Source organism: Piliocolobus tephrosceles, chromosome 12 (assembly GCF_002776525.5).
Source record: "Piliocolobus tephrosceles isolate RC106 chromosome 12, ASM277652v3, whole genome shotgun sequence".
Taxonomy (NCBI): domain Eukaryota; kingdom Metazoa; phylum Chordata; class Mammalia; order Primates; family Cercopithecidae; genus Piliocolobus; species Piliocolobus tephrosceles.
This window is the reverse complement of record NC_045445.1, coordinates 89,133,796-89,149,333: the sequence shown is the minus strand read 5'-3', so window position 1 is coordinate 89,149,333 and position 15,538 is coordinate 89,133,796. Positions and strand designations below refer to the sequence as shown.

The following is a 15,538-nucleotide window of genomic DNA, read 5'->3' as shown; positions in this document are numbered from 1 at the left end:
AAAACCTCTCTTATTCATGGATTGGAAGATTTAATGGTGCTAATATAGCAATACTCCTCAGATTAATTCAGATTCAACACAATACCTATCAAAGTCTCACCTGGTGTCTGTGGAAAATTGAAAAACTGGTATTAAAACTCATATGGAATTTCAAGGGACCCAGGATAACCAAAACAATTTTGAAAAAGGAGAATAAAGTTGGAGGACTCATACTTTCTGATTTCAAAACTTACTACTAACCTACAATAATCAAGAGAATGGGGGACTGGCACAAGAATAGATATAAAGATCAATGAAATAAAACCAGGAGTCCAGAAATATATCCTACATTCATGCTGAACTGATATTTTTCAAAGGTGCCAAGATTATTCAAGGGGGAAAATATAGTTTTTTCAACAAATGGTGCTGGTACAACTGGATATCCACATGAAAGAGAATGAACTTTGGCTCCTACTTCACACTATACACTAAATTAAATCAAAATAGATGAAATATCTGAATGGTATCAGATTATAAAAGTCATCAAAGAAAACACAGAGGAAAATCTGTAACCTTAGACAATAGTTTCTTAGATATAACACCTAGAACACAAACAACCAAGCAAAAATAAAGTGGACTTCATCAAAATTAAAAACTTTGTGCTACAAATGATACCATCAATAAAGTGAAAAGACAACCTAGTAATGGGAAAAAATATTTGCATATCATATATCTGATAAAGATGTAGTATTCAGAATATATGTAACTTAACAATAAAGTAACAGCCCGCTTAAAAATGGGCAAAATATGTGAATAGACATTTCTCCAAAGAAGACATATGAATGGCCAATAAATATATGAAAAGATGCTCAATATCGTTAGCCATCTGAGAAATGCAAACCAAAACCATAAAAAGATACCACTTCACACTTCCTAGAATGGCTATAATAATTTAAAAGGTCAATAACAAGTATTGATGAGCATGTGGACAAATTGGAACTCTCACGCACTGCCGGCAGGAATGTAAAATGGTATAGCTGCTGTGGAAAACATTTTGGCAGTTCCTCAAAAAGTTAAGCATATAGTTACCATATGATACAACAATTCCACTCCTAGGTACATACTCAAGAGAAATAAAAACACACGCTCACACAAATTCTTGTACACAAATGTTCATAGTAGAATTATACATAACAACCAAAAGTAGAAACAACCCAAAAGTTCATTAATTGATGAATGGATAAACCAAAATACGGCATACTTACATAATAGAATACTATTATTATTGGAAAATTGCTAAGAAAGTACAATTTTAAATGTTCTCACTACAAAAAATGATAAGTATACAAGGTGACGATATGCTAGTTTAATCATTCCACAATGTGTATACATACAATATATATATATATATATCTCTCAAAACATCACATCCCCCAAATATAGTTTTATCTATTAAAAATGATTTTTAAAATATGTTCCAGAATTAGACAATGGTGATAGTTATACAGCTTTGTGAATATACTAAAACCCACTAAACTGTCTACTTTAAAATGGTAAATTTTATGGTATGGAAATTATATTTCTATAAAAATACATACATAAAAAGCTGAAACTGTCTAGATAAGGTGAAATTTCCCCTGACTGTTCCCCATCCTAACCATATTCTACCTCTCCTGAGGAAACCATGGTTATGGATTTTCTGTGAAATCCTTGTCAACCTCTCTCCTTGCATTTATATGCCTATATGTATATTCCAACAGACTCACCATTGTTCCATATGATAAAGTGATGATTACCTAGCCCTTGGTACACCCTCCTCAACATCTTTAGTAGCCTCTCCCTGCAAATGGATCAGTAGTTCTAAAAGAAAACTACCATAATATCCAGTCAGTAATTCCTTCATAAAGTCAATAAAGGCCCAAGGAGTGTCTCAGAAAGCCAGCCGGTCCCTGTCTCCAGCAGTGTAACATTTCTAAGAAGAGAATGGGTAAGTGGTATTGTCTAAATCTCACCTTGATATTTTCAAAGGCCAAATCTAGTCAACAAGAGAGGAGTAAAAAGCAAGACATCCTTTGAGAAGGTGATGGGTTATTATTGCCAGTCTCATTGAACAATAGACTCTCAGAGCTATAGAATCAGTTTATAAAGGAAATGGAAGGGGGACTAGTCCATGCCACCCCTTGCTCCCCAATCAATACATAAACTCCCTTGATAACATACCCTGCCAGCAATTGCACACCCTATAAGCTTGAACACAACGAGTGACGAGGAGACCAGTGTCTCCCAAGGCAGCCCTTTCCTTTTTAAGATAATTCTAATCATGAGCTCTGTCTCTGTCTGAATAAAGTTGCCAGCCACAAATCTCAGCAAATACTACAAAAGGGCAAAACACAGATAAAGGAGAGAGTTTGGAGGGAACGTGAACTCTTCCATAACAAAGGTCACCAAAAGGCCTTTTCTCTGCCACCACAGTGAAGCAATGGCGGGGTGTGGATACAAAGGTGAATGTGAGGGACTGAGAGGAACCTGGTTAGTTGCAAGCAGAGCTCCCACTTCACACACACACACACACACACACACACACACACACACACACACACACCCTGTTTTAGGGCCCCAGTCTCAGCTTTCAGGAGGATCAGAAGTGCTTAGGGATCCCTGAATGTGCATGCCAGGAAGCACTTAGCATTCCTGCCTGGCACAAAGACAATCAGCATGGTATGTACAGTCAGGCACAGAAACTACTCCTCTACCCCTCAAGGAAAGATTTAATAACTGTCACTAATTATATGAAGGACCATAATAAGAAGGCTGCTAACAAATTGTTCTACTCTCCAGCACCGACACAATGAGATATAAGAGCTTCAACCAGAGCGATGAAAATTTTTGTTATATAACAGACAAAAAGAGAAAAAGAAAAGACCTGTGTGAATATCCTGTTTTTGCATTCATGGCTTTCCATCAGCACATTAAAATGGGTCCGACCCACCGAGCTTCACTGCTCTTCAACACAGACGTGTGACCTAAGGCAAGCTACCCTTTCCATTCACTCCAACACATTCTGTTTATTTATACCTCTGTACCTTGTATCCTTCTAATGCCTGCCCCCTACTCCCTTTTCAGGAAGGCCTTCCCTACTCTTTTCTATCATTTTTCTTTTGTCCCTGGCTTCTCTGAAAACCTAGTTCAAGAACAGTGCCTTCCCACAGACTCTCTTACTTGGACTTCAAAACAGCCAGGCAAGCAAACCTTTTTCTTTACATTTCCCAGATGAGAAATCCAAGGCCAGATAGGGGGATGCATCAAAGTGGCAGTCAGGATTGAAGCAAAGTCTCCGGACTCTTAGGCCAAAATTAGGAGAGACAGTCTATGACAGTGTTTGTAAAGGGTGAAGACTCAGGAGACTGATTTCAAATCCTGGCTCTACACCTGCCTCGGTGTAACACAGAGTAAGCCACTTTAACTTTTCTGATCCTCAGTTTCCTTATCTCTGAAATAGAATAATATCTATCTATCTCATGGGGCTGTTGTGAGGATTAAACAAGGTAATGCATGTAAAAGAGTTTCTAGCACTGAGTCAAATATTAGCTGTTCTTGTTATTATCCCCTAGGTTGGCATCATCTGCCCCTAGAACAATGAAGCAACATATAAGAAACACTGTCCTTTCTAGCCAGGGAAGAGTTTTAGGAAGTACTTTTGTAATTGCCTTCACAACTGTCCCAAATTTCTTATATTCCAAATGCCACCTCCTTGACAACCAGACTCAAAAACCCTTCCCAACGAATGGAGACTTACTTAGTCGAGGCTGGAGGTATTGATGATTTCTGTCCATGACAAGGCTTTTTAAGGTGAAAACTCAAGCTAGAATGGGGGTGGACTGGAGTGTAGGGAAACCCTTCACAGATAACATAGCTTCCTTCCCAGTCAAGAAAACTTCCTTCCCAGTCAAGAAAATGAATCTAATCCCTTCCCTAACTATGAACTACACTCCACTCTACCCCTAAGTCTTCTTCTTTCATTGGTTTTCATGGAATTAGCCTGCTTAGACTTTGATAGAATTTAGGTTAATTAGTTAAGTGGCCACAAAAGGAGTGTTCTGCCAGGACCTTTAGAAGTTCATTTCTTCTGTATTTCCTTTGATTTGCTTTCTGTTTGAGCTAAAATAAAGAGAAGGCTTCTATTTAAGCTATTCAGATATGGAAGTACTGATTTCATGATGAAAGCCACACTAGGGAGAATGCTGAAATCAAGCCGACCTGAGTTACTCATCCCCCGGTGAAAGCTTGCAATTATTTGAGAGACATTTAGAAAAAAAAAAAAAAAAAAAAACCACCTCAGGATGGTGGATGTGGCAAAACACTGGCTTTGGAGTTGGAATGCGATCTTGTTTGGGCTACGCCATTTACTAGCAAGTTAAAGGCAAGTCTGGCAGGGCCTCATTTACTTTCTGATCCTCCAGGATAGTACTAATGCCCTAGATGGCACCTGTTTCCTATTGAGGCTTTTCCCACAACATCTATCTTATGTTTTTTACTCCTTTCAGCCTGTATCCAGGCTGATGTAGTCTCCTATAGCTACTGAAGTCATATGCCTCTTCCCGACCTCAGTTCTCATGAATCTAATCCCTTCCCTAACTATCCTCTATTTTCTACTTGCTAACATTTGTACAAAATATTATACCGTCTACAGACTGAGAGGAGAGAGGAATGAGGTGTGAGTGCTAATGAGTATGGAGTTCTTTTTGTGGTGATAAAGAAGTTCTGGAACTAGATAGTGGTGATGGTTGTACAACATTGCAAATGCATTGAACTGTATACCTTAAAATGATTGAAATGGGGAAGCTGATGTTATGTTTATTTTACCTCAACTAAAAAAAGATTAGCTGGGGTGGTGGCTCACGCCTATAATCCCAGCACTTTGGGAGGCTGAGGCAGGTGGATTGTTTGAGTCTAGGAGTTCGAGATCAGCCTGAGCAAAATGGTGAAATCCTGCATCTACAAAAAAATAAAAAAATGAGCTGGGTGTGGCCGCGGGTGCCTATAGTCCCAGCTACTCAAGAGGCTGAGGTGGGAGAATTGCCTGGGCCCAGGAGTTTGGGGCTACAGTGAGCCATGATCACACCACTACACGTCTAGCTTGGGCAAAAGCGTAAGATCCTGTCTCAAAGAAAAAAAAAAAAGAAATTATGGAGAATGGGCTAGAAAAGTTCTTGGAGTATATCTGTTCCAACCCCTCCACCTTTCAGAGGAGCAAAGTGAGATTTGGCAAAGGGAAAGAACTTTACTAAAGTAACAGAGCTTAGGCAAATAACCTCCCTTATGCATAAGTTTTCATATCTACTATGAGACTCTTGCAGGATGGGCTGAAGGTCTAGAGTACCTCTGTATCTTCTCAGTAGCCATTTGATGATCATCTGTTGGGTGAATGAATTTGTATTAAGTTCTTAATTCTACAAATTAAGAAACTATTTTCACTGTATACTCCCTGCCTCTGGATACCTGGTCACCATGCTTTACCTGCTTATTGAAGCACACCAAACAACCTGATGTTGGACCAAGTAATACCAGTCACTTGACATGACAACAAAGCCACCCTCTTTCTGCTGCCTACTGATGTACACTCTACCTACTGTGCTGGACTTTCTCCCAATATTTTCACTTGGGAGGGTCCTTACCCACCGCACACTCTCAGCCTGTCCCAACCCACAAGGGAAAGTGAACTTCTAGGACCTGCCCCAAATTCAAGTTCATCTGTTGTACTGTTTTTCAGGGCTACTGCTGGCCCCGTCCCATATATAGCATCTTTATTAAATGTACCCTTAACAGTAAGCTATGCTTACTTTATAAGTAACTAAATGTGGGAATGAGTCCATCCCACACATGGCATTCAGGGCCAAGCTCTACTGAGCAGCAATGTCAATAACTGTACTACCTTAATAAGCTTATCAAAACAAAGAGTTGGACCAATGGGCAGAATTTGCAGGTCTATTATTACAGCTCTTTTCCCCAGGACATCTTAAAAAGAAGGTTTTCAATCCTTTCTTGGGTTCCTACATATAACACAGTGTTCCTACATATAACACAGTGTTCCACATTGTTCATAAATGGAGGCTAACTGCTGATGTATGGCCCTAGTAACATTATTATGCCTGTTGGTAGAGGTCAGAACAGCCAAGATAGAACATTGTCCAATTACATGTTCAGCAGGGTCATTAGTTGTAATACCATTCCTATTAGTCTTGAAAGCCTGGCAGTGTCAGCATGTCCAGGCTTCCATGTAGCCCATGTACTCATGTAAGTGGCTGAATGGAGTGGGCCTTGCATGCCCAGATGGCCCCAGTCTAGCCACTCACACATAGCAGCAACAAGAAGATGATTCATCCAAATAATGGTTAAAAGATGAAAGCTCAGAAGCCTGGAAGACAGGAGAGGCTTGGCTGACCTGGTCTTAGGTTTCAGATCTCTGACGGGCTGCAGAGTGAAGAGTCAGTATATTCCCAGAGGGTTTGAGAGAGGAGCAGGGAGAAATGAGGACATTATTTCTACCATTTACATTAAGAGTTTGCTGCAAGTATTACCAGTATTATTATTGAGTGTTTCCTATGTGTCAGACCCCATTGTCAGTGCTCTTCCTGTATTTTGTTTAGTTCTCCCGACAACTTAATGAGGTAGGTGCTGTTATATCCTCAACTTAATGATGAGATCACTGAAGCACACAATGGCCACTTTGCTAATAAATGGAAAGACTCTGATTCTAATCCAGAAAGATTATCTCCAGAGCCAGTTCTCTTGGACATTTACACCCTTCCCATGAGAAGAAGCTCCAGAAAGACAGATTCTAGCTCAACATAAGGACAAACTATTTCAGATCTGTCCTGAGGTATAACTGGTGGACTGAAGAGGTAGGGAGCTATCTGTCAGTTTTCACTTCTGAAAACTAAAAAAAGATACCCACCCTCTTCTGAGTACTGTTTCCCTAGTGACCCTCTAATATAGAGGACAACAGACCTCTCAAGATGCCAGATACCCTTAGCACTTGTCTAGACCACTCCAGGAGGTGGCTGTTGCTAAGCGCTAGACAGTCACTTTTGTTCAGGACTCAGCAAATACTGGTGAGAAGATATTAATAGCACTAGAGCCGTATAAAGATAAGTGGTTTCACTCTTACTCATAATGACAAATATACTGATGAAAAAAGAAAAAAGATATATACAAGTATGATGATTTTCCAAAAATTTTGTACTTTACAAAGAGCCACAGAAACAGACCTCATCTCCAGGTTCTCAGTCATGGTCCTCCTCTCAAGTCATCACACCACCAAGGCAGTATACACATGATGCTAGGAAGGCCTAAGCTGATCCCCAAATGAACCCGGGGGGTTGATTACACAGAGTGAAACAGGTGCCAGGCCCAAGATCATAGCCTCAACTCAGGCAGCCAACCAGGTTACAAATCTGTGCTATGGGTCAAAAATAGGGCCTTGGAAAGCCCCAAAGCCAAGAAAACAATTCAGAATGTCTCCTACTGGTGCCAACTCTTAAATACCATCTTCCTATTGCAAAAAGCAACATATTTCAAGAAATTGGCTCACACTACAGCATAAGGGCTAGTAGCTGGAAATAACAGAGTAAGTCAAGCTTGGTTTACAGATGTTGGCCAGGTTCTCAAAAACCCAGGGTAATTTTAGCTCTGGTCCTGCCTGGAGGCTGAGGGATAGGCTATATGACTCTCAAGGTTGCTTTCAACATGGGATTTCTATGAGGGTGACCTGTGCTACCTAATTTGGAGGAATCATCTGGGTGATGTAACAGCTACATTTAAGGATCTCTCTGAGCTGAAGAGGTCTCCATATTAAAAGAAAAAAATAAAAAACCTCCAATTAGCCAAATGATGTACTAGATGATGTAATCCAAAAAAAATGTGCATAGTGAGAAGCCATTAAGATGGATTATGTGAATGCAAATTAGTTCTAATAATGCCATTTGAAATTCTAGTACAGGAGAGAGAAATTGCCATAATCCAGGGAGAAAGACTCTCCCTGCTAATGTCAGCCTAAACTCACAACCTATAATGTGCTACCTCTAGGGCCACAAGCAAGACCTTCTACATAAATGATATAAATGTTTAAGACTACAGACTTATGAACACTTTGAAGCTTGAATGGATAAACAAGGGTTGGTATATTGAAACTCCTCTAAAGAAAGCAAAAACACTATTGCCTTTAATCTGGAATGGAAGGTAAGTCCTCAAGTGTTAACAGTCTTGTTAGCAGCCCAAGCCTGCCCTTTCCTGATTGTGCTATAGGCCAGAAAGCACAGGATTAGGATTCAGAAGGGGATAACATCACTAAAAGTGGTGGAGCAGGGCACACAAAGAATCAGTTCTTCCACTGAAACAACCTTAAACTGGCAATGAATGACAGAACCCATTGTTTTAGAACTCTAGAATCTAATCCAAAACTTGCAGCAACTTACAGGGGACTGCGTAATGGAGAAAAGGGCAGCAAAAATTCGGTAATAGAGCATTGAAGCACTCTTGCTTATCCCCTTACCATCCCCCATTCCCCAGTGGCTGAAGTGACAGTGGCCCACATTCCTGGTGTGGCTTTCTGGTGCCAGCAGATAATGACCTTGTTCTTTACAATATTGTAGCTGTGCCTTTTGACCTGTTTGGCACTGAGGGACTAGCACAGAGGTTGACCTCTGGCTGGAGAGGCCTTCCAGGCTGTGGCTGCCTTTGTTGGAAGATTTAAAGACATACACTGCTCATGCCCACTTGGGACAAGGGATTGTGGACAGGACAAACAGCAAACAGATGCAATAGCACAAGAAGGAGGAAGCTAAAAACGAAGTTTCTTTGGGAAAAAGAAGTTTCTTTGGGGAATAAAGGCCACCATGCATACCAGGAAAGTCACACTGTAACACGCATGCCCAGGAGTAGATGCATGGTCAGAAAAAACCTCAGAGGACCATAGGCTTGTATTTCTGGAGGATGTGTGATCTACATACAAACAGGAGGAGAAGGCTGAGACAGAAGAGTTGATGACCTGGCACAGTCTCAAGTGAGTACTCCAGCTCAGAATCAAGCTGCAAAAACCAGGAAAGTAGTATTGTTTTTTCTTCTTGGCTCCAGATGTTTAAGGAAATGTCAGGTTATTGGCTGACCAACGAGATAAAATAACAGAGACTTCAGCAACCATATATAACAAGAATACAGTCTTGCAAAAATAGTTGGAAAAAGTCACTAAACAAATGGACAACTGCAATCCTCAACAATCAACAGTAGCAAACCCTGGGGAGAGAAGAAAATCTGATTTCTAGAGTTACCACATTATAATATTCAAAATGCCAAGTTTTCAACAAAAAATTACGAGATTTACAAGAAAACAGGAACATATGACCTATTCACAGGAAAAAAATAATTTGGCAGAAAACATACCAAAGGAAGCCAAGACATTAAACTTATTAGACAAAGACTGTCTAGTAAAGTTGTCTTAAGATTCAGGAGGCCTGGGTTCAAGTCCTGGCTTTGCCACTAGTTCCCTACATGAGAAAGCAAGTTATTTCCATTTTCTGGGCCCATGTCTCCTCAGTATTTATACAATGTGGAGGTAGGGTGACTAATGGCAACAAGTTGGGTCCTTGGGAGATAATTTATCCTACAGATGTGTTCTGTTTGACTCTCACTGTGCTTCTTTAAAAATATGAATTACTTGTTAACATTTTTTAAATATAAAGAGTTTTACATAAAAATCCAATTCCTGGCTTTTCTTGAAATACTAGAAGATCTAGCCCCTCTGGGCTTTCCTCTCCACTATACCCCACTCTAATGATGGGAAACATCCAAGTCACTTTTGCTGTCTTTAGATGGGGCATGGATTTCCCAATTGGATGCAGGCGCCCACTTACCCCTTGTCTTAATTTGCTTCACTTACTTAATTGGCCCCTGTAAGCATCTAAGTTGGCCACTCTTGGCTAAGATGGGTCTTTCTAGTTCTAAATCTACAGTGAATCTAGGGTTTCATAAAGGTGAAAAGCTTTTCCCAAGTATCTCTTTTTGCAGCCAAAATGAGACAAAATACAAATAAAAGCCAGGTCACACTCTGGAACAATGGGCTTTCCTTTGAAAAGTTGGGTTTCCATGGTATTTGGTCTGTAGAAAACCAACAAATGATGGTAATGACTGGCTTAGATCATCCTTTCATTTCCATACTTCCAAGCAGGCCAGAAACCAGAGAAATAAAGAATTTGAAAGAACAAGAAAAGTATATATCCAGCTCCTGATAACACCTCAGCAAGCTCTTTACTTTCTGACCAAACCCGTGCCTTATCACATGAGCCCATCAGTAACAGGTTGTAATGTGTCCTGTTCACAACCTACCCTTAATTAGGCAGCAAGCTCTCCTCAGGCCATGGCCCAAAGTCAGAAAAAAAAGTCTCCTTTTATGCACGGTGACAAAGGAAAAGAGCCTGAATGACTTGAAGTTAGGGCCTATTAGACAAAAGGAGGCCCACCACAGACATGGGACTTGCTACTTAGAGACACAATCATATCCTAGCAGTTTACCCTTAGCTCCTAGCAGGGAAACAGCTGAAGATGTCAACAACTAGATATGAGGACTGATGTTCAGCAAGTTTAATTCATTTAACCTTACCTACTACTGGGAAGGTATATCAGCTCCTACATTGCTCTTGTGAAGCCATGTCCCCAGTACAGAAAGGAAAGAACCTGAGCGCGTGCGTATACACACACACAAGCACATACAAGTATGAAATTCTGAACAACAGAGGAGACAGACGTGAATAGGTTGAAGACACATATACCTGGTAAGTTCCTGTAAAGTGGCCAAATGACATCATAATTCGTATTTACAAGTATCCAGCATATCACAGGTAACAAAGCATTTTTACAAGACCGAATTGTCCCCATTTTACAAGGAAGAAAACTGATATTTGAAGATGCATAGGAAGCTGCTCAAGTTGCATTTCTAATAATAGAACTGAGGCAAGAATCTGGGTTTCCCAGACTGCAGGTTGGGTTTTAATGTGTAACAACAGGTAGGGCTAACTTGAACAGAACCACACTAAACACCTTGATTATCCATCCTAGGGATCAAATGTCAGCAATGATACTTCCAGGTAGGGAATGAAGATACCGCACCATGTCAGTCACCAATTTAGTCAAATGATCTTATTTTACTAGCCTGGAGCCTGGGTGTTAGTGTTTTTGTTTGTCTGGGTTCTTCTTGTTGTTTTTTGTGCTACTGAAGTGATTCTGTTGTATAGCCAGGGTTGAGAACCACCTGGGTTAGACTCTATACCAAGTGGCTGCTGGGGCTGTGTTCCTGTAGGAACACTCCTCTTGGCCTCGGACTTAGGGACATTAATGGCGCTCATTGATATTCTGAAGTCTGGCTCTGTCATTTGCTTCCCTGAGCAATCCTGGCTTGCTCAATCATTTCCCCCCATCTTTGGATTTACTATTTATTATAAAAGTGACATTTCCCTGAAAATGAAATGCATTTGGATTTGGGTGACATCATCATTGTGTACAGTTTAATCCTTCTTTTAAAGAGGGAGGTCTGTAAGCACAAGACATACTAGCTGTATGCATACAGGGCCTCACATTAGTCCTGAAGGTCTGTGGTTATTGATATGCTTTTTCTGACTATCCCTGGGACTGATTCATTAACCAGCAAAGATGAGCTGGGACACAGATGGCATTTGCAGACTCTGACAGATGAGAAGAAAAGATTGGATATTTCATTAGAAGATTCTCATGATAGAAGGGAATGAGGTAATTTTGTCCATTCCTCTGCTTCTAGGCAGTGCCCTCATCTAAACTGTCCCAACGAGGTAATGATGCTTTCTGGATTTTTTGCCTTGAGGAAGGAGGCCTCTATCAACCTCGAGGGAAGCCTTGATATATGGACCTTCTTGGAGCTAAGAAGGTGGTGGTGATTATTATAATTATGGCAAAACAAGTTACCATAAGCTAAGTTCCTAATATCTGTCTAGCACTGTGCTAGACACCTTATTGGCATGTATGATCTAATTCCTTACAAAAAGTCTGTTATCCCTATTTTTCAGATGAGGAAATCAGGGCTCAGGGAAGTTAAAAACATTACCAAAAGCTATAGAGTCAGAAGGCAGTAAAACCGTATCTCAAGTTTTCTAACTCCAAATGCCCTCTTCCTTTCTTTATATCACATTGCCATGATTCTAATGTTAAGGCCCTTCAACCTCTAGGAGCCCTAGAGCTAGCCCTTCTGATCTTTTGTTTGGAGTCTAGAAGACTTCAGCCTAATTTTACAGGAGAAACTAACAAAATGTGATAGACTGTAGTAAGGACAGTTATAACACACCCTCATGTGGCTTCAGTACTTGTCTTACCACAAAGCAGTTTTCGCATGTTTTATCTCATTCACTGGGACATGCCCTGGCATTAAAGAACTGTCAAGACCATTGTGCAGATGAGGAAAATCAGAGCTCAAAATAGTCAAACAACTGATTCCAGCTCAGAATTCCAAGAAAGAATAAGAGCTGAGACACCTAACCAATGTTCTTCCCCCATAGCACCCTGAGGTCATAAGCACACTGGGATCACTTCCTTTATAGTAACCCAGAAAAAGCAAAAGCTGCTGAGAAATTCCTCCCAAGAGCCTCTCTGTTAAGGGCCAGATTCTTCATGGTACAATGTCAAAGAGGCAGAAGGCTTGCAAGACCTTACATGCCACTTGCTTCCCACCCCCGGCACATTTAGATCCCAGCCACTTGATTCTTTTGAAAAAAGTAAAATCTGGTATCAGTAAGCTCCAGTCCCTGGGGGGCAGGGAGCTCACACTCTTATATTAACATCTGAACACACAGCGACAATACACAGGGGTGTGAGAGGCAATGAAGTAGACAGGAAGGAGAGGAGGAGAAGAGCAGAGGAGCAAGAGAAGGAGATGGGAAGAAACTATGAGAAGAAAGGATAAAAAAGATGAGAAATAGAAAGTAGAAAAAAAGAGAGATAAGAAAGACAAAAGTTCACAGCAATATAGGGTTAAAAAGTTATTCAAAAACCACCAAGGCCAACCCCAAAAGAGGAAACCAAGACCCAGACAAGGTAAGTGATTTGTACAAAGGTGGGAGGTGGTGGGGTGGGGGTGTTAAACAAGAGACAAAGGAAAAGACTAAAAATTAAAAGGGCACAGATTAAAGGAAGCCCAGGTTCTCTGTATGAGACAATTTTTAAAACGGAAAAAAATATGAGAAAAGCCACCAGGAGAGAAATAAACAGGAAAGCAGGCTGGTGAAGGGGAAGCCAGGTACAGGCAGCCAAGGAAATAGGAGAGGAGAGTGAAGACTGACACTCACCCTCACAAAGCTGGCAGGAAACCATCCCTCCTCATCGTCGATCTGGCCCCACCACCAATCCTTGTTGGAAGCATCCAAGACTTTGATGACGTCGCCAGCTTTAAATGCCAACTCCCGGTTGGCCATGGTGACGTGATCCCATACTGCCTCAGCACTAACGATGGAATCTCCAGTGATCAGCTTAGGAGACAAAATGAGAATGTGTTCAGTCCACACAGCTACCTTGCTTGCCCCTTCCCCCACCCACAGAGCTCTACTACTTATAGAAAAACTCATATACTCAAGTGGTGAGATAGGGGTGAGGGGGATGGCACTGGAACACAAGTTCCATTGGAACGCAAGACAAACAATACTGTCAACTCTCTGTTAGTCAGAGCATGGAATGACCCAGAATATGAATATGTACTACATATGCCTCATGCTTTTTATTCCTAATCATGAACTCCTCCTACGCAGAACAAAGAAAGCTCCAGTCCATCTCTCTTTGGTGGTTCAAGGCAGCTCTGGGTCAGGAATGGGTGGAGAGGCTGAAAACAATGGCTAAAATGAGAATCAAGCTTATTTGCTTTCAATTCCCTGTGCTCCTCCCCCTTTCCTCCTCCTCCTTGGAACTGACCAACTGAGAGTTGGTGGTACATTATTTAACCCCACTATGCCCCTCCTCCTGGGGTAAGAGACCATAACATTCCTCACGCATAATGGACCCCAGTCCTGCAGCCTCCTCCTCTCACTCACACATGATGCCATCCAGAGAGGTCATGGGTAGGAAAGAATATGGCTTTCTGTGATTCCTTGCACCCAAGAAACTCAACTTTAGCACAGATTCTCTCAGTGGTTTGTACAACCATTCTGTGAGACACAGTGTGTGGGGGGGATCTGGGTTGACTTCTGCATTTGATGGATGGCAAAACTGAACAAGGAAGTGAACAGATGAGCTGGAGATCACCCAGCAAGGTAGGACCTGTGCATGGAATGGACCCTAACCTGGCTCACCAGACTTCATGGCTAGCAGGACTGGGCTCCACACAAGAGCAGGCAGACATCCATTCCACTGCCGTACGAGCAAACACACATTCATGAAACTCATCTAAGCACGGTGATAGGGATGGGGTGAGGGTGGGGAGGTAGTCTGCCTCTCTCTACCATCCTGCCCACTGTGTTATTTTTTCCTTTTCCCTCAACTGTTCCAGCTTGTATGGGCCATCAGTCTTCTCAGCATTTGGGGTAACGCATTCCAGAATAGAGAACACATGGCCTATCAGGCAAAGAGACTCAAGCACTCTCTCCCCAGCACTGAATTTCTGAACAAGTCCTCTAGAAGTCAGCTTTTCCATCAGCCTACTTTGCTCAAGGCAATAATGGCTCCATAAGACCAAAACTAAAACAACTTAAAGACAATCGAAATAGTCTATGGAATATACATCCTCTCTCATATATCTGCCCTCCAACACGCTAGCCACAGAATAACCCTAGGTTCTCAAAATAAATGCACAACAAATATGAACACATATATATGAACACGCACACACATACACACATGCTGATCTTTGACTTAAGTTAACATGTTTTGTTCAGGTCCTACCTGATGCATCTGTCATGGCTCAGAATTCGTCTTTGTGCCTTCCATAGAAGGTAAGGCATAGGGAGAGCTCTTCAGGATAGATAAAAAATGAATTTCCAGCAGGACCTTTCACAACACCACCTTTCAAATACCTCATGCTTTACGCTTTGCAAAGTGTTTTCACATCTACTCCATCACTTGATCCTTACGGAATAAACTGGGCCTCACTATTACCATTCATTCATTCATTCAAGTTTTTGAGATGGAATATCACTCTGTTGCCCAGGTTGGAGTGCAGTCGCGCAATCCTGACTCACTGCAACCTCCACCTCCTGGGTTCAAGTGATTCCGGTGTCTCAGCCTCTCAAGTAGCTGGGACTACAGGCACACGCCACCATGCTCAGCTAATTTTTGTATTTTTAGTAGAGATGGGGGTTTCTCCATGTTGGCCAGGCTGGTCTCAAACTCCTGACCTCAAGTGATCTGCCGACCTCAGCCTCCCAAAGTGCTAGGATTACAGGTGTGAGCAACTGCACCTGGCCATTTACCTATATTTTAACTATGAGGAAACTGAGGCTCAGAAATATGACCTGGTCCTTCAGCCAACAAGACAAGTAATACATTATGAAGCTGGGTC

The 15,538-nt window shown here is 41.4% G+C and overlaps 1 protein-coding gene across 5 annotated transcripts in view; it reads right to left on the bottom strand.

Annotated features, from left to right (window-relative positions):
* Positions 1-15,538, bottom strand: part of ARHGEF9 (Cdc42 guanine nucleotide exchange factor 9) — a 170,693-nt gene that overhangs the window by 92,647 nt on the left and 62,508 nt on the right. For all 5 annotated transcript variants that reach the window (XM_023198450.1, XM_023198446.1, XM_023198447.1 and 2 more), the window contains exon 2: positions 13,341-13,520. In XM_023198450.1, the coding sequence (XP_023054218.1) occupies positions 13,341-13,520 (180 nt within the window). The remainder of the gene's footprint in view (positions 1-13,340; positions 13,521-15,538) is intronic.